Source organism: Symphalangus syndactylus, chromosome 6 (genome assembly GCF_028878055.3).
Source record: "Symphalangus syndactylus isolate Jambi chromosome 6, NHGRI_mSymSyn1-v2.1_pri, whole genome shotgun sequence".
NCBI lineage: Eukaryota > Metazoa > Chordata > Mammalia > Primates > Hylobatidae > Symphalangus > Symphalangus syndactylus.
In genome coordinates, this window is record NC_072428.2 from 59,593,373 (window position 1) to 59,613,521 (window position 20,149).

At 47.0% G+C, this 20,149-nt stretch overlaps 1 protein-coding gene across 1 annotated transcript in view; it reads right to left on the reverse strand.

Annotated features, from left to right (window-relative positions):
• Window positions 1-20,149, reverse strand: part of TENM4 (teneurin transmembrane protein 4) — a 3,069,169-nt gene that overhangs the window by 228,529 nt on the left and 2,820,491 nt on the right. Inside the window, exons 13-15 of the mRNA XM_063641401.1 lie at window positions 18,859-19,114; window positions 6,812-6,910; window positions 5,359-5,594 (exon numbers count right to left, since the gene is read on the reverse strand). Coding sequence (XP_063497471.1) covers window positions 5,359-5,594; window positions 6,812-6,910; window positions 18,859-19,114 — 591 coding nt within the window. The remainder of the gene's footprint in view (window positions 1-5,358; window positions 5,595-6,811; window positions 6,911-18,858; window positions 19,115-20,149) is intronic.

Below are 20,149 nucleotides of genomic sequence, written 5' to 3' on the forward strand. Positions count from 1 at the left end.
AGATCTTTAGATTCTACATTGTCTGTTCAAGCCCAGGGCCTATATAGCATAATTGGCTGAAAGCATGGCCTTTGAAATCCCAAGTCTTGGTTGCATCCCAGCTATGTCATATACTGGCTATGTGACCCAGACAAGTTGCAAACTTCTCTGAGCTTTAGTTTCCTTGTCTAGAAAATACAGAAAATCCTACTCATCCCACAGAATTGTGGTGAGGGTCCAGAGAAATGATACACGTAATGGGCCTGGCCCAATACTAGGCACATAGCAAAAATTCAAAAAGCCAAATATTAAGATGGGAAAATTACAGTATACAGGTTAAAAGTGTGAGCTCAAAAGAGAAAATAATTCAAAAGCATCAGCTCAAGAGCTTGAGTGCCTGCGGTTGGGAGGATCACAGTCCTAACATTTACCATGCAACAGTGGGCAAGCTACTTAAGCTCATGGGGGCTCAGTGTCCTCATCTGGCAATTGCGAATAATAACTCATGATTGTTAGGAGATTTCAGTGAGGAAACACAAGCAACATGCTCAGAACAGAAAGGGGCACGTGGACAGCATACAATCAAAACTAACTGCTCTTTATGAATGATAAACAGCGGCCAAATGTGATTTTTACTACTCTATATCACATCTTTTTTGCTAAACATGTTTTAAAAACAATTAAATGCTATACAATAAAGCATTTAATTGCTCAACAATTGGCAGTACAAGCTTCAGGGTCTGACCTAAAACTAGCGTTGCCCCTTTCGACGTTATCTCATGTAACCTGCACAACAGCCCCCATTGTGTTCTGCCAACAGATTTCTCCAGAAAAGAAAAGACCCGGTATTCAGATGGAGACTAACAAGGACCTGAGAACTGTACTAGGAAGAATTGGTGAATAAAGCACTATAAACTCATCCTCAGTGGCTGTCTTTCTGAATTGGCGCCTTTGGAGACAAAAATACACATTTTCTCTCTGAAGAGATCCCACAGCTGTGTGAGGGTCCTCCCTGGATTCCCAGCTCAGGCCAGAGCAGCCAAGTAGCACTCCCAGGAGAGGAGGAGATGGCCCATGGGCAAGCCTCTGGCTTCCGCAGTCTCCGTGGGTGGTAAGTGCTGACTCCAATGTCTCTACTTTCTCATGAAAATACCTGTAAATGTATCTGTAATTGAAAGGTCACTGGTGGCACAAGTTTCTCAAGACACTTTCTAACTAATAAATGGAACATCAGCTGGGCGTGGTGCCTCATGCCTGTAATCCCAGCTTGTTGGGAGGCTGAGGCAGGAAGATCATTTGAGGCCAGGAGTTTATGACAGCTTGACCCCATCTCTACACACACACAAAAATTTAAAAAGTAGGCAGGTGCAGTGGGGCACAACTGTAGTCCTGGCTGCTCGGGAGGCTGAGGTGGAAGGATCACTTGAGCCCAGGAGTTCAAGGCTGCAGTGAGCTATGACTGTGCCAGTGCACTCCAGCTTGGGTGACAGAGTGAGACCCCCATCTCTAAACAAACAAACAAACAAACAAACTAAACGTCAAATGAATCTGTCAGGATTACCAACCAGACATGACAGCCCTACGCAGATAACAGCAAAAGAAAAATTATTTTCCACCCTCTGTTTCTGCCTCCTGCTTTGCTGGTGAGGTGATGCAATTCTTATCTGGAACCTGATAGGATGTAGAAAATAATTACAAATGAAAAGGTTATTCATAATTTTTAAATGAGTTAATTAGTAAACCCAGTCAGACTCACTCATTACAGTAATTAATAATTGATTATACTTGAAATTAAACACAATTTTTCATCAAAAATCTAATTAAATATCTGTGCTTTTGCCTGTTGATTAGATCGTTTGGTCTGCTGGAAAAGGGTCTTTGTTAGGGATATTTGTGCTCGGCTGAGACAATTAATTTGATTTTTAATAATTGATAGTTCCTTCCAAGTTAGTAGTCACAGCCTGTAATTATGGCCAAGCAACAAGATGCTCATGCCTTGTCCTCAGCAGCTGCAGGAGAGCAAGCAATAAGGCTGCTACCCCCTAGCTTGTGAAGCAAGGATGGGATGGTCTGCACACCTGCAACGCATTCACCTGCGTTGGCTTACACGAAGCTCACAAGCATCCTTCTGAGGTATGGGTTGTGCCTATTTTCTAGATGAGCAAATCAGAACTCAGAAAGAGAAATGACTTTCCCAAGGGTGAGCAGCTGCTGTGTGGTAGAGAAGGGCCTGGAACCCAGGGCTGTCATGGTGGGTCTAAGCTCTTCTCCAACACCTTGCTGACTCTCCAGGAAACAAAGGGAACGCCCCAGGCTTGCCTCTCTGGCTTGATCCTTGTATAGGAGCCCTAGAGTCCAGTCCAAGTATTTCGACACAGACACAATATTATCTGCGTAGAAATATCTGTGTTATTCTTGGCAAGGACACACTATCAGTGAACTGACCATTCCTGACTTAAGACACAAATTCTTCAAAATTAACCTTCGATCCACCTCTTCTTCTCCACCTACGTTGTCAGTGTTGTAATTGAAGCCACCAGCTTTTCCTGACTAGTTGACTGCAATAGTTTCCCAACAGGTAAGCTTTTATTCTCTCCTTCCTCTACCCTTACCTTTCTAAAATAAAAGTCTGTGTCCTACCACTGCTTAAAACTGTTCAGTAGTTCCCCAATTGCCCACCCAATAAGGTCCTCAACTTGTCCTCCAAGCTGATCTTCACAATCTGATGAAACACTTCTGTATTAGCTCCAACGGTGCACCCCATACTCCTCAAATGCTTCAAACACAGAAAAGATCTTTGCTACCACATCATCTTCTTTCAAGTCTTTGAAAGCTCCCTTGCTTTGAAATACCCTTTCTGTATGTCTACTTCTGGCTAACGCCTACTTTAAAATTCAGCTCAAACATCACCTTTCCCAGGAAGCCTTCCCTACTCCTCTTGGCTGGGGTTGGGTATTCCCACAGCCCCTGAGCTCTGTGTAAATCAATCACTGTTTCAGATGTGCCTGCTAACATAGCTATCTCTTCTTTTAAGCTATGAATACCTCAAGGGTAGTGACCATATATTTAACCCTAGCACTTAGCATAGAGCCTGGCTCAAAGCAGGTACTCCATATGGTTTGCCAAATGAAAAATAAAATTCACAAAATTGGAGATTTGAAGACTGTCAATGTTGGAAGGAAAATTAAAGGTTACCCAGTAAAAACCCGCAAGCAGTGCTTGAATCTTATTCTAAGTGGTCCCTGAGCTCTATCTGTATCCTTCCTTAGACAGGGAGCTTGCTACTTCCCACAGTTGCCCCTATCTTTACATAGCTGAAGACTAATCATGTATTCTTATTAACTGGGAGAGAAAGAAGCCATGAGATGGAAAACAGGAGAGAGTTTGATTAATCATGTAAACATTTACTCTTTCTCACTGAATTAGACTATATGATACAAACCTTAAGACTTCAACGCAAAACAAACGGATATGTATATGCAGCAAACTACCCAAATTATGACTTATGACTGCCTGTCCAGAAGTCTACTCACTTATGAAAAATAATAATGTTAGTCAAAACCAAGAGCTGTGCCAGTGGTTCGTGGTGACATAGTATTCGTGGTGCCAGAAGAAACCTTCATGCCAAGTAATGGTACTGGAACCATACAACCCTCACTGGTAACCCACTCTATATCAATGATGCACCTCACAGAACCTGGGTAGGCCTTGACCTCTCCCAGTTTGGCTGTTTCATTTATACAATGACCCATAGCAGGGATGGCACATACTTGACACGCTATCAATATTCTCCATTTCTGTGACCATAACAGACATCACTAATCAATCACAGATAGTCTCTTACACTGAGCCTAAATATAGCCCCAGTATCTTCCTCAACACAGCATTCTAAACAATCAGAATTAGCAGCAACTAAACAATCAGACAGAAGAAGAGATAACATATGCATGCCACCCTGGCCTTGGAGCCATGAAATTATCTAAGCCAATATTCACAAGGGGAAAAGAGACCTGACATGCCAGAGGAGGCTTATTATAGCTTGAGATATTGAAGGGGACCTCCCCGTTTGTAGGACTATCATCTTCCTGATTACTTATTTTTATAAAATTCAAGAATCTTGAGTGGAATTGACCTTACAGCTTATGCCACTCAAACCCCATCCATGCTTGAACCACTTCTCTATCTCTTGAACACATGATGGCCCATGTTGTATTAATCATTCTTAGTGACACCTCTTACTACTTCTCAAGACAGCCCCTGTTCAGCCACAATGACTTTGCTTGTTACCAAGTTCTTTTTCACAGTGGGCAGCACTCTGTCTTTTTTGGCCTCTGCCAATTAGTTCTATTTCTGTTTACTGGGCTTGCGCTGAAAAAGTCCCCTTTGCTTGCAGAATTATCTTAGAATTCCTTAGCATGGGTTCGAGGCCTTCTCAAGCTGGCCCAACCTACCTTAAGCCTTTGATACAGGAAAGGACCTCTAGGGTTAAGCCAACCTCCCTTCCAATGCCTTTACTAAGAGGCTGATTTATATAGAGGCAGCAGACTCTACACAACACCCACAGATCTCTTTGGATTAATATCTTTCCTGGGAAAAGACCGAAGCAAGGGGTCAGTAGTAGGAAGCCAGACTGTGTTACAAATTCATCAGAAGACTGCATGGTGGGAGCCATCTGCTGTATCAAGGCAGAGGTCAGGAGGAGCTCCTTATTATCTGCGTTTGCACCCGGGGTCAGGTGAGCACTGCTCCGTGTCTGTGTGCCCTCAGCCAGTGTTCTCTGCTGTCTGTGCTGGCTGGGACCTTCTGCTTCTCAGTCAGAATTTCCCTGGGTTCCTGACCATGGTTTAACTCTGGACCTTGGTTCCCACAATACCCTCAGACTGCCTTGCCAGACATCTACCTTCAGATGTGCTTTCCTGCCAGTTTCCCTCCAACCCCAGGGTGCTCCACCTCCTTCCTGCTCCTCACTGCAGCCACACAGTCCCAACAGGAGAGGCTACCTGCTGTTCAGCCTCTCCAACTTGTCCTTTAGCTGTATTTACTCAATCCATGACACTTATGCCATAGATCCCCCTCTCAAAGGCTCGTCTTACAGAGCGCTCACGCCTTAATACCAGGCACCCAACACACAAAAGGACAGATGCCCAGCTTCCTTCCTGATATAAGTGCAGAGGGGTGGAGAGGAAGGAGAGGAGGGCCCTGAAGAGCTGCTCTTGCAGTGTCAGGGGTGCAGACTGTCCAGAACTCCAGGGCTGCTTGGCTCACACTGCGTGCTTTGCCTGCCATGCTAGTAAGGAGCCTTCAGTGCCCACACATGTCTTGGTTGCTGCCCTCTGGGCCAAAGGGGAGCAAGGGAAGCTGGGTTGAAGAGGTGCTTACCCACAAAGTATGCCAGCAGGATGACCAGAGTGGCTGAGATGACGATGGCGCTCAGGGCTGCGCACTTCCAGTTACAGTACTTGGAGGGCTTCTTGAGGTTAAAGGCCGGCCGGGCGAAGGTGCTGCGGGGCAGGGGTCGGGGCGGAGGAGAGTACACTGTGCTGGACGTCAGTGGGTACCCTGGTGATGTGGTGCAGAAGAGCGGGGAGGTGCCTCCAGGCTTGAAGAGGAAGTGCCTGCAGATGGAGAGCAGCAAGAGGGTGTCAGGGGCTGCCCACAGACCAGGCACCCAGACAAACCTGGAGGCCAGAGGTGGCAGTAGAAGAAGCATGCAGAGGAGCCTGGATAGAGAGAGTCACCACAGAGACCTGGGAGAGGACAGGAACAAGGAGAGCCATGGACTAGACCACGGAACAGGGCACACAGAGACACGTTTCCACTGAACACGGATGGGACAGCCCTACCCATGGGAAAACCCACCCAAGGCAAGGCAGAAGGTGTTACCAACTCAACAGAAGGCTGGCACTGAGATCCTTTGCCTGGGAATGGATGGGGCTGGGATGCTGTCTCTTGGGGAATAAACTTCCTATTCTCTAAAATTATTACAGTAACTTGGAAAGTATCTAAAATCCTGTTGTGTCCCCTGGAGATAATGAGACTTAAAATTGTTCTTCTCCCTCCAATGCTTCTGTTGCCAGTGTATCTCAACTGAGGATTGGAATACCCTTCTTTTTAAAGGGGGTTTTATTGGTGTTGAAGCCAAGAAACCACCACTAAGTTATGCCATGGCCAGGAGTCCTCTAGTGGCTGTCACACAGCCAATGGCAGCAAATGCCTTCAAAGCACTCTGTCCAGAAGCCAGACTGCTGCCTCCCAAGCCCAAGGTGAAAGCTGTGCGGGGGAACAGACAGGCAACTGCACCCTACAGCCTAGTCATGAGGGCAGCGGGGTATGGTCAAAGCGCATGGTTGTGACCAAACTAGGTGTCAGGCGCTCCTCCACAGCTTGGCTTTAACCATGGCCATGGGAGGACTTGCACACAGCCTGGGAAATGGAGTGCGTTGGTTGCACTGTATCCCCCAGAAGTCTTAGGGCAAACCCACCCCTATGGGGGTACAAAGTGCCTCAGGTCACAGAATACACACTCAGGGCCAGAGTCCATACAATACAGGGCCCGTGCTGCATTAAAAATGCTATGTGAGATGGTTTTTGGAATGGCAACGGCAGCCAATGAGATGCCAAGAGCTGCATATTAACAAGACTGCTGTTAATATGCTGGGGGACAAGGTATTCCAAGGATAAACTGTTGCAAGTTGAACATGGACTTGGGGATGAGCATGCCACATGGATCACCTCCCCCAGGAGATCCCAGGGAAAGGTCTCAGGGTCTGCATGCAAGTGCAGGAGCCACAAGGAGAGCACACACAGAGAGGAGAATGGGGATGTCACCTACCCGTCACCGTAAGCCCCATCATGGCGGGAGGCGCCGAGAATGTCCATCTCAATGAGGTTGTCCTGCAATGTCCCTAGGAATGGCTGCTTGCCTAGGTTTCTACGCACACATGGAGACATGAATGAAGCAATGAGTCATGCATTGATGAAGGGGGATAGTAGAGAAACACACAAAGTGGCTGTTTGGTGCAGCTGTGTGTGTGTGAGACCAGCAGGACACAGTTTCCAGGCAATGGGTCAGTGTGCAAGCCACATGTGCAAGAGGTCCACCTGGCACAGAGCATCCAGAGGGAATACTGTCTATACAAACCCAAGGTTTGGCAGTTGTATGCATCAAATCACAGTTCTCACTGAAGAGGACTGACATGTGTCTGGGACTGAGCTAGGTATGCTACATCCAGCCTCTCAAATCTTCAAAATGGCTATGTGAGGAAGGCAATGTAATCCTCATTCTACAGGTGAGGAAATTGAGATGTGGAGAGGTAATGGGTCTTGCCAAGGTCACCAGCTAGCAAAGTTCAAAGCAGGAATTAGAGATCAAGTTCCAAAGCCTGTGCTCTCTCTCTCTACTTGAGGCTGCCTACATCAGCTTAAACAGTGGCTAGAGACACTCATTTGGCTAGTCCAAAGAAAAAGAAAAGTCAGCATTTTTGGCCATTGTCTTCTAAAGCCATGGTTCTCCAACTTTCTGGAGAGCTGGGCATTGCTGAGGCCCATCCCTAGAGATTCAGTCAGCAGGTCGGGTGGGGCCTGAGGATCTGTATTTCTCCCAGGCCCCCAGGTGAATACTGACCATGGTCAGAGGATCATCATCCTTTAGCGGTGCAGGGACCTGGGTGATGACTAGTTAGCAAGGATGGAGCTCCACCGAAGACAAAAGAGGATGCTCTTTGTTCCCCAAGTGCACAGCATTTTGTGACTTTACCTATTTCTAACCCAGAATGATGACAGACATACTTGCCCTTTTTGGTCTCAACCAGGTCTGCTGAATGACATGATTCACACTCAAGTAGGCTGGAGCCTGTCCCCTGATCTTTTCAGGACAGCTGTCACCTCACTTTCAGACTCTGTGGTGAATCATTTGTAACAATCCAGTGGTGGCTTCAGCCTGTTGCATGCACCCAAGAAAGGGACTGACTGCAGAAAGCGAACTTTGGACCCAGCCCTGCCAAGGACCTTCTTTCTGACTTTGACCAGGTCTTAGAGCCAGTATTCCCAAATTCAAGACCCTTTTATGCCGCTCTCTTGCTGTGCAACTTTGGGTATAACCCTTAACCTTTCTTTATCTTACTTCCTTCATGTAAAAAGGGATTACAGTACTGAGCTCACAAGGTTGTTATATGGATCAGCTGAGATAACGGTGGAAGAAGTATTAAGGGCTATACAAATATTACAGGAGTGCTAATGCTAAATATAATAGCTACTACCTACCCTATATCTACCACATATTATTTATTGTTCCAGAAGCTCTGCAACTATCTAATTTAAATTTTATCCTCACAATAACTCTACAAAGTCAGTACTGTCATCTCTATTTTGTAGACTGGCAAAGCAAAGCTTGTAGAAGCAACTTTTCTAAGGCCATATCATAAACAAGTGGAGAGCCGAGCTGGAGCCTGGGGTTATCTGACCCCAGAACTCAGGCCCTCTCCATTTATAACCCTGTCTCACTCTGCACAGCTTTGTGGCTACTGCCCCTGGTCAGCCTCAAAGACCAAAATGAGGAGGGGCCGTAAGTACTATCTGGAAATCCCCTTTCGTTAACATCCCCTGGGATAGTGGAAGCATATGGCAACACTATTTGCAGGTGGAGTGCTGAGTACAGCAGTGGTAGTGGGGACCTCCTCTTTTGGTGAGCTGTGAAGCACTGTCTGGGCCAGCGGCCTGGGTGGCAGTCTGTTCTGCTGGTGTGCAAGCCCCCGAAGTCTTCCCCAGTGCCTGGGAGGAGCTTCAGCGGTGTGAACGTCCCTCAGAGTGGCTCTATTTCCATCACCAGGCAGATAGCCCTGCTGATGGGAGGCCTGGTGGCCCAATGGGAGGCATATAGGCCCTGAGGCCAGACAGATCTAGGTTCAGGTCCCATAACCATCATTCACTGGCCCTGGGCAGGTGACCCAATCTCTCTAAGCATCCACAGCAGAGGATAATTTTTCATTTTACAAAACCCAAAGCGTAATTTGGATCATATCACTTCTCTGCTCTCAACCCTCCAATGGCTTCATAAGCATTTTAGAATAAACCATAGTCCTTACCAGGGCCCACAAGCTCCTGTAAGATCTGGCCTCTAGTACTCCTCAAGCCTCATTTTCTATGCTACAGGTACAGTGGTCTCCTTGCTGTTTCTTAAACAAGCTAAACCTTGGCTTTCCTCTGCCTCCCTCAAATATCTTTATGAATCAGAACCCTCCTGAAAATATCTTCATGGAGTATAACCTCCTTCCTCCCCTCCTCAACTATTACCTTCTCACCCTAACTAAAAGAGCTCCCAGCCCACTCTTCCCAATCACTCCCTGGCCCCTTGTACTGATTTTTCATCACAGGACTTTACACACACACACACACACACACACACACACACACACACACACACACTCTCTCTCTCTCTCTCTCTCCTCTCTCTCTTTCTCTCTCTTTCTGATGAAAAACAAAGCAATACCAGAGCAAGGGGCCAGGAAGTGATAAACACACACACACATATCCAATATATATATGCTTATCTGATTATTGTGCTTTTTCCTAATGCATTTTAAGTTCCACAAGGCAGAAGTCTTTTCTGTCTTGTTCACTCCTATGTGCCCAGAGTCTAGAGGAATATGTGGCACATGGTAGAAGGAACTCAATAAATATGTGCTGAATATTGCTGAGTTCAGAATACACAAAGGGAAGCATGCCTAGCATACAGCAAGCACATAGTCAGTGCTTCATTGAAGATGGCAGCAGATGGCATTCTGATTATTTCCTCCATCCCTGCATTTCAGGAGGAAACTGTCCACTCTCTCTACAGCATGAGCAGATCCAAGGAAGAACTCCTGCTGCCTCCCGGGACCTGAGGCTGGCTACATGGCATGCTCCCTAGAAGACCTGGGAGTCTGGCTTGAGTCAGAAGGCTCAGATCCCATTTTAAGATACAGAGTCAAATTTATACCTCAAAACCATCAGAAATAAACAAAAAAATACATTCAGAGAAAAAGACATAAAGGATAAAGATCAAAATGTTAGCAGTAAGTAGGGATTTTCAAGTGACTGGAAAAACAGTGATTCTTATTTTAACTTTTACAATTTAAAAAGAAACAGTTATTTTTAAAAAGACAGAGACTGGACAATTATCTTCTAAAAGTACAGATCTATTAGGAGAGGGGAAGAGGTGATGCAACAGAGTAAAGGATTTCTAGAGTAAGAGGGTGCCCCAGTTTCCTGAAAGAGCTTCCACACTCATGCTAATGTGCATATTAATTATTTAGATCTCTCTGGAATTTGGAGAGACATGAGCACTTGCTGAAAATGTTGGCTATTGGCCAGGTGCAGTGGCTCACACTTGTAATCCCAGCACTTTGGGAGGCTGAGGCAGGTGGATGGCTTGAGTGCAGGAGTTCGACATCAGCCTGGGCAACATGGCAAAATCCCATCTCTAGAAAAAAATTCAAAAACTAGCCAGGCATGGTGCCATGTGCCTGTAGTACCAGCTACTGGGGAAGTTGAGGTGGGAGGATCACCTGAACCCGGGGAGGCTGAGGCTGCCATAAGCCTCTGCACTCCAGTCCGGTCCAATGAGACTCGGCCTTAAGAAAAAAAAAAGAAGAAGAAAATTCTGGCTATTCAAAATGCTACTACTGCCTTGAAATAGTCTTGTTCTGCTGGGCTTGGTGGCTCACGCGTGTAATCCCAGCACTTTGGGAGGCCAAGGCAGGCGCATCATGAGGTCAGGAGATTGAGACCATCCTGGCTAACACGGTAAAACCCCGTCCCTTACAAAAAAATTAGCTGGGCGTGGTGGCGGGTGCCTGTAACCCCAGCTACTCAGGAGGCTGAGGCAGGAGAATCGCTTGGACCCGGGAGGCAGAGGTTGCAGTGAGCTGGCGATTATGCCACTGCACTCCAGCCTGGGTGACAGAGTGAGACTCTGTTCTCCAAAAAAAAAAAAAAAAAAAAAAGAAATGGTCTTGTTCTGTACTTTTAAAAACTTAGTTCTGCGTCAAATTACTTGACGTCATTTGACTGATGAAGAAACTGAGGCCCAGGGAGACATGTGCCCTGCCCTCATACCCATACCATAGCGAGTCAGTGGCAGAGCTGAAACTAAAACCCAGGCACCCTGACTTCCAGTTAAAGGAACCTCCCCCCAGATCTCCTATCCACCCACTCCCCAAGACTCTAGGTGTCTAGTTCCTTCTGAGAAAACAAATGTCCACCTTTCTTGATGGGGACCCTAAGCTGCGGAGCCCACCTTGGGTCATAGTCCTGCAGGGTCTCCTGCTCACTGCTGCTGAGAGCTCAAGTGTGGGTACCTGATTCACTTGACCCTCACATTGGTGGGTGCTATTACCTCATTTTACAGATATGGAAACTAAGGCCCAGAAAGGTTAAGTGCCTAGCATACCGCAAAAATAAGGTGAAGATGGGATTTAAACCAGATCTCTCCGACCTCACAGCCCTGAGCTGCCTCTCAGGAAAGAGGTTCCTGAGTACTTGGAGAGGAACCTTCAGCTAAGTGGCGGGCTGTTCTTAAAGAGGGGACGGACTGGTCCCGTCTAAGCATGTGGGGAGGCCTTGGACTAGCCCCTGAACTGCCTGTAGGAGGGGCTCCCAGTCCCATGTGTCTGACTTAAGGCGGGCTGAGCTCACCTCTCAAGGGCAGAACAAAGGGCTTTTGGGAAGGAAGTAGTCAGGAAGCTGCAGAGGCCAGTAGTTCCTCAGGACCGCCCTGTTCAACAGTTCACCCTCTCATAGTAAGCCTGCTGTCCTGGGCCGTGTTTCCACCCACAAAGCCACGGGACAGCCACAATTGCATCTGATTCTCACAACTACCTACTGGGGCAGGACAGGCAGGGATCACACCCCATATTCTGTAGCTGAGACCTCAAGGTGTGCAGGGGGTGAGTGACTCAGCCAAGACCACACAGAGTTAGTGATGGGGCTGGCAGCTGAACAAATGAATGGAAAAAAATGAACCAGGCACCAGGTCTTCCAAGCCATGGTCATCCTTCTAAAAGGCCAATCCCATAAGGGCACCCTCTGATTTAAAAGCTCTTGCTAGCTATTCACCCTCATGTCTACCACTCCAGCCTCCAGGCCCACAGGGAAAAGTACAACCTCCTTTTCATGTAGCCCAAGATCCTCCATTGCTGATCTCCATTTAATCTCATCCTCAAGAGACTCCCTGTGCTCCTGCTTGAGCCAACTACTTGCCGTCTCTCCAAAATGCCAAGCTCTCTCCTGGCTCTGTGCCTATCTCTCCGCTAAAAATTCCTTTCTCCCCTGCAAACTCCTACCAATTTATGCCTGGAGAAGCTATTTTGAACAATCAGGAAGATGGCACTGCATAGTGGTTAGGTGTGTGGGCCCTGGAGCCAGCCAGCCTGGGGATGGACCCTGGTCCTGCCACTTACTGGCTGTGGGACCTGAGGCAAGTTACTTAACTGGTCTGTGCTTCAGATTCTTCGTCTCTAAAATGGGGATGAGAATATGACTACCTACATGCGCAGAAGAGTGAAGACAGCAGCCCTGACTGCTATCCTTTGCAAGGCCTTCTTATAACAGTGGCCCTGGGCTGGCATCTGGAACTCAGGTTTCAGGAGAGTTGCTACCATTAACTGATGAGAGTGGCTGGCTCACTGTGCCTCAACAATTACGATGAATAACTGCTTTCCTTTGGGGAGTCTGGAATCCATGCACTTGCCAGGCAGGGGGTACCGACATGAGCAACCCCAGTAAAAACCCTGGAGCTGAGGCTTTAATGAGTCTCCCTGATTGGCAACATTTCACACGTTGTCACAACCTGTTGCTGGGGGAATGAAGTGCATCCTGTGTGACTCCACTGAGAGGGGACCACAGAACCTCGTGCCTGGTTTGCCCCAGACTCTACCCCAGGCTTCTTTTCCCTCTGCTGATTCTGCTTTGCTGCCTTTCACTGTGATAAACCAGGGCTGTGAGTATAACACCTATAATCAACTACGTGTTGAGTCTTGTGAGTCCCACTAGTAAATAATCACACCTGGGGGTGGGGGCTTGGGGACTCCCAACACCCACCTTATGGAATAGCTGTGAAGATTGAAGTTAACATGTGCCAAGAACTTAGAACAGCACCTGGCTGTTCCCAGTAAGGGCTCTCTCTACTGCTGCTCCCAAGCAGAGGGAACCACGCTCTCCTCTCTGCTCAGAGGACTCCCTCTGTCACAACATCAGTCATGGTACCTGTCCTCATTCATTTACAGGTCTGTCTCCCTCAAAAGACGGTGAGCTTCTTAATAACAGTTGGCTGTGTCTTCTGCATGTCTGTGACTGAATCACCAAATTACAAGGAAGACTGTATATCCCAATTCTCTGCAATGCTCTGGGGCTGACCTGGCCTGCCAGAAGGCACTGTGTGTGCCATTCTGGGAACCACACTAGGGCTGGTCTGGAGACCACCAGGGTGGCACCCATCCCTGAGGGTGGGCAGGGTTGTTCCCCAAATTCAGTGTGACCACAAAATGGACCCCAGGCTTCCCTACCAGGCTTGAGATGAGATGAGCTGGAGTCAAGGTCTGGCAGCCTTCTGGTCTGACTTCCCTTCACCTGACAGGAACCTGATGGGTTATTAATCAGACAGTCCCTGTGAAATCAATTAAATGTCTGATGCTGCAGAGTGCAAAAGAAGAGGATGAGGGTTTGGGGGACCCTAAACATATGGCTCCCTCCAGAATGGATCACAGATGCACCTATAGAAGCTTAAAGCAACATCTTACCCCAGCTCAAAGGGAGCACAGGTAGGCCCAGGCTCCTCACTGGGGGACTCAGTTAACCTTGGAGACTGCCAGAAGTATGGTGGGTGCAGAGAAAGGAGCACATTTACCAAAGCCCTCTCTCTTCTTCATCCTTCTGCTAGCCTTTCTTTTCCTGCCAGCATGAAATCTAAATCCCTCTTGGTCATTCTACCAGCTGTTATAGTATTTATTCAGCCATTAATTCTAGACTCTCAATACAGACTGAGTTTGACAATCAGGGAAGGGCCCGTGACTATTTCTCTGGCATCAAGAGGCTCCACTCTGGTGGGGACTGGCAAAAGCTGTTTAGGACAACTATCTCAACTAGGCCCTGCTCTGTCGGGCCGCTAGGCCTCTGCTCAGACTGTGCCCTCTCAGGACCTCCTTTCCGCCGCTCCTCTGCCTGGGAGACTCCTGCTTGCTCTTCTCGGTGATGCTGTACCAGGTCTTCCAGGAAGCCTTCCTTGCTCCCCACTCAAGTCTCAGTTAAGTATACGTATTCATTCATTTATTTCACCAGTGTTAATAATTATCAAGCAGCGACCATGTTGTAGCAAGCCCTGTGTTGTGTGCTGGGGATCTCAGGGCAATTAAAAAGTAGCATTATTTCCTGTACTTTTCTCTATCAAAGCACTTATTCTATTATAAGAGTCTGTTCTCTGAAATGTCTTACCTGGTAGACACATAGTAGACACTCAGTGAATATTTACTCAATAATAAAACACTACATAATAAGTAGTTGAGCATTTACTATATGCTAAGACGTTTTCAGACGTTATCTTAATACATTTGTTACAACAGCCTTACGAGGTGGCGTGGTGGATTAAAGATGGCCACAAATTCTTGGACACTTCTTCCACTGAGAAGTGGGGTCTGCTTCTCCTCCTCTTGAAGCTGGCCAGCTTATGACTGCTTTGACCAACAGAATATGGAGGAAGTGACACTATAGCATTTTCAGGCCAAGCCTTAAAAGCATCAATAGCTCCTGTCTCAGTGCCTTGGAGCCCCGAGCCGCTCAGTATGAAGCACAATTACCCTGCTAGGAAGCCTATGTGGAGAGGCCCTTAGAGGGAGAGGATGCTATAGTTTGGATGTTTGTCCCCCCAAAGCTCATGTTAAAATTTGATACCCAGTTGGGCATGGTAACTCACACCTGTAGAACCAGCACTTTGGGAGGCCGAGGCAGGAGGATTGCTTGTGCCCAGGAGTTCAAGACCATCCTGATCTCTACAAAAAATAAAATCAGCTGGGCATGGGGGTGGCACATGCCTGTGGTCCCAGCTACTTGGGAGGCTGAGGTGGAAGGACTGCTTGAGTCTAGGAGATTGAGGCTGCAGTGTGTCAGGATCATGCCACTGCACTCTGTCTCGAAAAGGGGGGATAAAAAAAGAAAAAAGAAAGAAAATGTGATACCCAATGTTAGAGGTGGGGCCTAATGGGAGGTGTTTTGGTCACGAGGGTGGATCCCACATGAGTAGATTAAAGCCCTCCTTGGGAGGAGATCAAGTTCTCATTTTTATTAGTTCCTTCCAGAGCTGGTTGTTAAAAAGAGCCTGGCACCGCCCCACCTCTCTATCTGTTGCCATGTGATCTCTGCACACACCGGCTCCCCTTTACTTTCTGCCATGAGTGGAAGCAGCCTGAGGCTCTCACCAGAAGCAGATGCTGGTGTCATGTTTCTTGTACAGTCTACAGAACTGTAAGCCAAATAAATCCTTTTTCTTTATAAATTACCCACCCTCAGGCATTCCTTTATAGCAACACTAAATGGACTGAGACCGAAGGGTACTGCCAAGACCAGCTTTCTAGCCATCCCTCCACAAGATGTCAATTATGTGAGTGAACTCATCTCGGATCCTTCAAATGAGTCCACTTGCCAGCTGAATACTACCAGTGTACCCCTGTCAACACGATGTGGAGTGGATGAATAGCCTAGCTGAGCCCTTCCTAAACTCTTGACTCACACTCTGAAGTATAATCAACTGGATGTTTCCAAAGCCACTACATTTTGGAGTCATTTGTTTGTTGTGCAGCAATAGATAATCATAGCAGAAAGTGACTTTTATTTTCTCCATTTTAGAGATGAAATTGAAGGTCTTAGTCCATAGCTAGTGAGCACTAGGGTGGGGTTTCTGAGGATAGGGTATGTCTGATCCTAAAACCTGTGCTTCAAACTCACTATGGTGAATGGGCCATCACTTGTGCCCTTGGAACATCAGGCCAAACTTACTTCTCTGAAGTAGAGAAGAGGTAGAACCTATTATTTCCTCTCAACTCCTCTGGGGCGAGTAGGAGCTCAAGAATCTCTTTTTGAATGACATTTTAATCCACAGGGTGGATATGGAGAGAAGATGTATATGAAAAAATTGGAAATAGCTTTTAGAGTGTGGTTTCTAAATGCTAGGTACTGTGCTGTGTGCTTCTTATATATCACATTTACTTCCTCCCAACCTCTGTGAGAGGCACGAATTCTTTTCCCAATTTATAGATGACGAAATCAAGGTTCAGGGATGTTAGGGAAATTGCCCAGCTAGTAAGGGTTAAAGCCAAGGCAGGTATGAAGGTCCCTCTGACTTTGAAGGCCATATTCTGTCCACCTTGCCAAGCTGGTCAGCTTGTGATTCCGTCTGCCAGACTTGATGCTGATCCCTCCTAAACTGTGCCTTGTTAGTTTTGTGCCTTCGACCAGTTAAGGTCAGCATCAAGATCTAGAATTCTGATTGTGTATTCACTGTATTAAGCGCCTTTTCTGGCTTTAGGTCATCCTTGGAGGCACAGGACTCTGGGGTCACAGAGGAAGACTTCCTCAAACATTTCAACCGAGGCTTCAAGAATAAGTAGGACTGGACAGACCACGAAGTGAGAAGGTGAGCGACTGGCAGAGCTGTGCAAGACTCTGTGCAAAGGCATCAAAGGGCCTGGCGTTGGGGGAAATACATGTACATGCACATAGATGCATATACATACACTGAATATTAAATATATATGATATGATATATATCATAATGTTATATATGTATATAGATGTGTATAAAATTGTGTTATGTGAGTATATACCTACATGTTAACAATGGTTACTTTTGGTGACAAATAAAAATGATTTTCTTTTCTTCTTGCTTATTTCATTGTCTAGCTGTTTTACAACGAACATTTCTTATTTGAGTAATAAAGTATAAATAAAAAGAAAAAGCTGCATGTGTTTGAGCAATGGATGTGGGCGGATAGAACATCAGAAAGGCAGGTGAGCACAGAAAGACAGGAGACGTGAGCTGGGACCACCTTTACAACTCACACTAAGCATTAGGAAAACCGCCTTGCTGCTCATCCTCTATCTTCCTTTCCTTGAAAAACCTGGAGACTCAGAATAGGAAGTTCTAACTTGATCCTAAGTGGGAAAGATGAACATCCAAGCAGAGGGAGAGGTGACTGTGGTCCATGCAGAGCATCAGAACCATCGATTAGTGGCTGGCTTCTTCCAGTCATGTTCGGTCTTTCAATGAGCACATTGGAAATGATGGAGATCTGATTAAGCTACCCTGGGCAGGCTGACACACAATTATCCTACTCTGTTACTGATGAGCGCAAAGGAGGCACGCAGGGAAAAATCACACACGATTTTAAAGGATGCCAACAGAAATAATATAAATTAAGAGACTGGAGGCGGGAGCGGGGAAGCTGGTTGGGCTGCATCTCTAAGAATTTTGGTTTCGGAAAAACAATTCTACAGGAGTAAAGTGGTACAAACAGTGTTCATTTTCTCTTACTGGCCTCCATGAGCTTGATGTGCCGTTACCATAGTTGTGTGCTAGGCAGTCACATGTCCACACTTTTCACATGCAGGTTAATTTTACTTCCTTAACTCTGGGATGACCTTGTTCTCTTCACAGATAAAGAACAGGAGTTTGGGGAAATAAAATCTATGTTTCCCACTACTTTAGGAAATAGAGTAGAAGATAAAGTGGTTCCAGTTTGCCAGCCTAGGACACTTCATCTACAGTTTAGAGAAAGGGAAAGGCTATGCCCCCAAAGTCAACAGCGCTTATCTCAGAGTGGTAAGATTACAGGTAAATTTTAATTTTTGTCTTCATAATTTTCTGCATTTTCTCTGGTGAGCTTGTATGTTTTTTAGATCATAAACAAACTCCATTTTGGAAAAACAGTGTGTAAGCAGAGGGAAGGAGAACAGCTACAGAACTCAAGTGGACTGATGTCTCTGAGCTGACAAAATCATTGCCCAACAAAGCTGGAAGAAGGAACAGGGCAGAGGGATCCCGGCCAACAGAGACCAAGAGAAGGTGGCTGGGGTGTAGGTGAAGCAGCACCGGACAGGGAGTCAGGCAACCTGAGTTCAAGTTTTAGCTGTGCCTCAATCGCCTGTGTGAAGTGAGCTAGTGATGGACCTGCTCTGATTCTCAGCTTCCAAATTCCCAAATGGGGATGATCATCCTAATACCCACTTCATAGAGGTATGAGGATTACATAATGTCACACATACGAAAGCCCTTGTAACCCAAAGCTGATGTATATACGCTAGGGGTTATTATGGCTTTGGGCATAAAGGTGGTAGCACAGCAGGGAAGGAGGAGAGGTGGGGAGACTGACATAGTTGAGTGCCAACGCCAGGCCAGGCAGGTCTGACACTAGGCATTGGGTGGTAGAATCATGTAGGGAAAGGCAAAGATGAGGGCCCGAGCCAAACCAGACTGAGAGCCTGCTGTCGGTCACACACCTGTGCAAGCCTCGTTCACACGTTAGCTCTCATCTCCTTTGACAGTTCTGTCCCGCAAACATCATGGCCATTGTGTAGACAAGGCAAGAGAGGCAAGGGGTTGGTGCGGGGCGTGTCTAGCAACTGGGCCAAGGTCACACCTTCGGTAAGCAGCAGGTTAGCACTGGACCTTGGGTCTCCCGTGTTCCAAAGCCCATGCTGGCAGTCAGAGAACCGCATCCCTAAATCGTGCACCCAACCCCAGCTCCTCCGGCCAGCGTTATCTGGGGACACTGAATGGCCCCGCCAGCCAAAGACCTTGGTCCGAGCCCCGGCTGCCCGCCCTCCCCAGCCTCACCCGCCCTGCCGGCCGCGCACCTGGTCTCCAGGGGGATGTTGCTGTTGAGCAGCCAGTTGTCCTGGGCGTGGGCAGGCTCCTGGGCGCCGCCGGCAGGGGGCTCTCCGGAGAGCGAGTGGTCCGTGGGGGCCGGGCTGGGGTTGCTCCTCGGCGTGAAGTTGCCCCGGTTCAGGGAGTTAATGGAGGCCGCGTGGTGCTGGTTGGGGGTGTGGGCGTGCGAGAGCGGCGGCGGTGGCGTCCGGAGCCTCGCGTGGTTCTGCAGGCCACCCGGGTGATCTAGGGCACAAACAATGCGGTCAGCGGCGGTGAGCTCGGTGCTGCCCCTTGGCTGGAAAAGCAGCCACGGAGGTCTGAGCAAGACCACAGAAGAGGGCGCCGGCAGGTTATACGTATTGATACAGTCAATCAGTAATTACACGACAGATGTTTATTGAGCACCTGCTATTCTAGGTGCTGGGGATACCTTAACCAACTAAACAGACAAAAATTCCTGTCCCCATTGAGCTTAAATTCTAGTAGGGGAGTGAAGCAATAAAAAACATAAAAAAGACTAGTTATCCATCTCAGCAACTCCACATTGTTTCATGCTTTTAGGACGCGGTTTTTAAAGCGTGGCCAGGGACCAGAATCTTCAGCATCGTCTGGGAATTTGTTAGAGATGAAAATAAGCCCTGCCCCAGGCTGACTGAATCATGAGCCCTGATAGGGCCCAGGAATCTGATTTTACAAACCCTCCAAGTGACTCTGACGTACGCTAAAATTCTAGAACCACTGATTATATACGATGGTACATAGTAAACGAAATAAACCAAGTTTTTAAAAGTAAAACGTAGAGTTTACTGAGATGGTGATAAATCTAAGAGCACATACAGCCAGGAAAGGAACTGTGGCCTGTGTATGTAGGGGCAGTGGTGAAATTTTAGATAGGATGGCCACATAAGGAGAAAGATGACTTTTGAATAAAGTGAGCCATGCTGGGGCCCGGTGGTTAAAAACCACTCAACATTTACTGAGCACATCGAATGTGCCAGAGTCCCATTCTGAGTCTTCTACAAGTGTAAATTCAGCTAATTCTCACAACCACCACAGAGTAGAGACTGCTTTTATCCTCAGTTTACAGATGAGAACATTGAGATACTTTATTTATTCCCTTTAATTATTCAGAACAACAGGTATCATCACCAATTTACAGATGAAAAACGTAGACTTGGAGCAGGTAAGTAAAGTGCCCAAGGGTTTGTGGCTAAGTAGGTGTTATTGGCAAAGAAAGAAAACAAATACAATTTCTGGTGATACCACAAATGAGGCAAG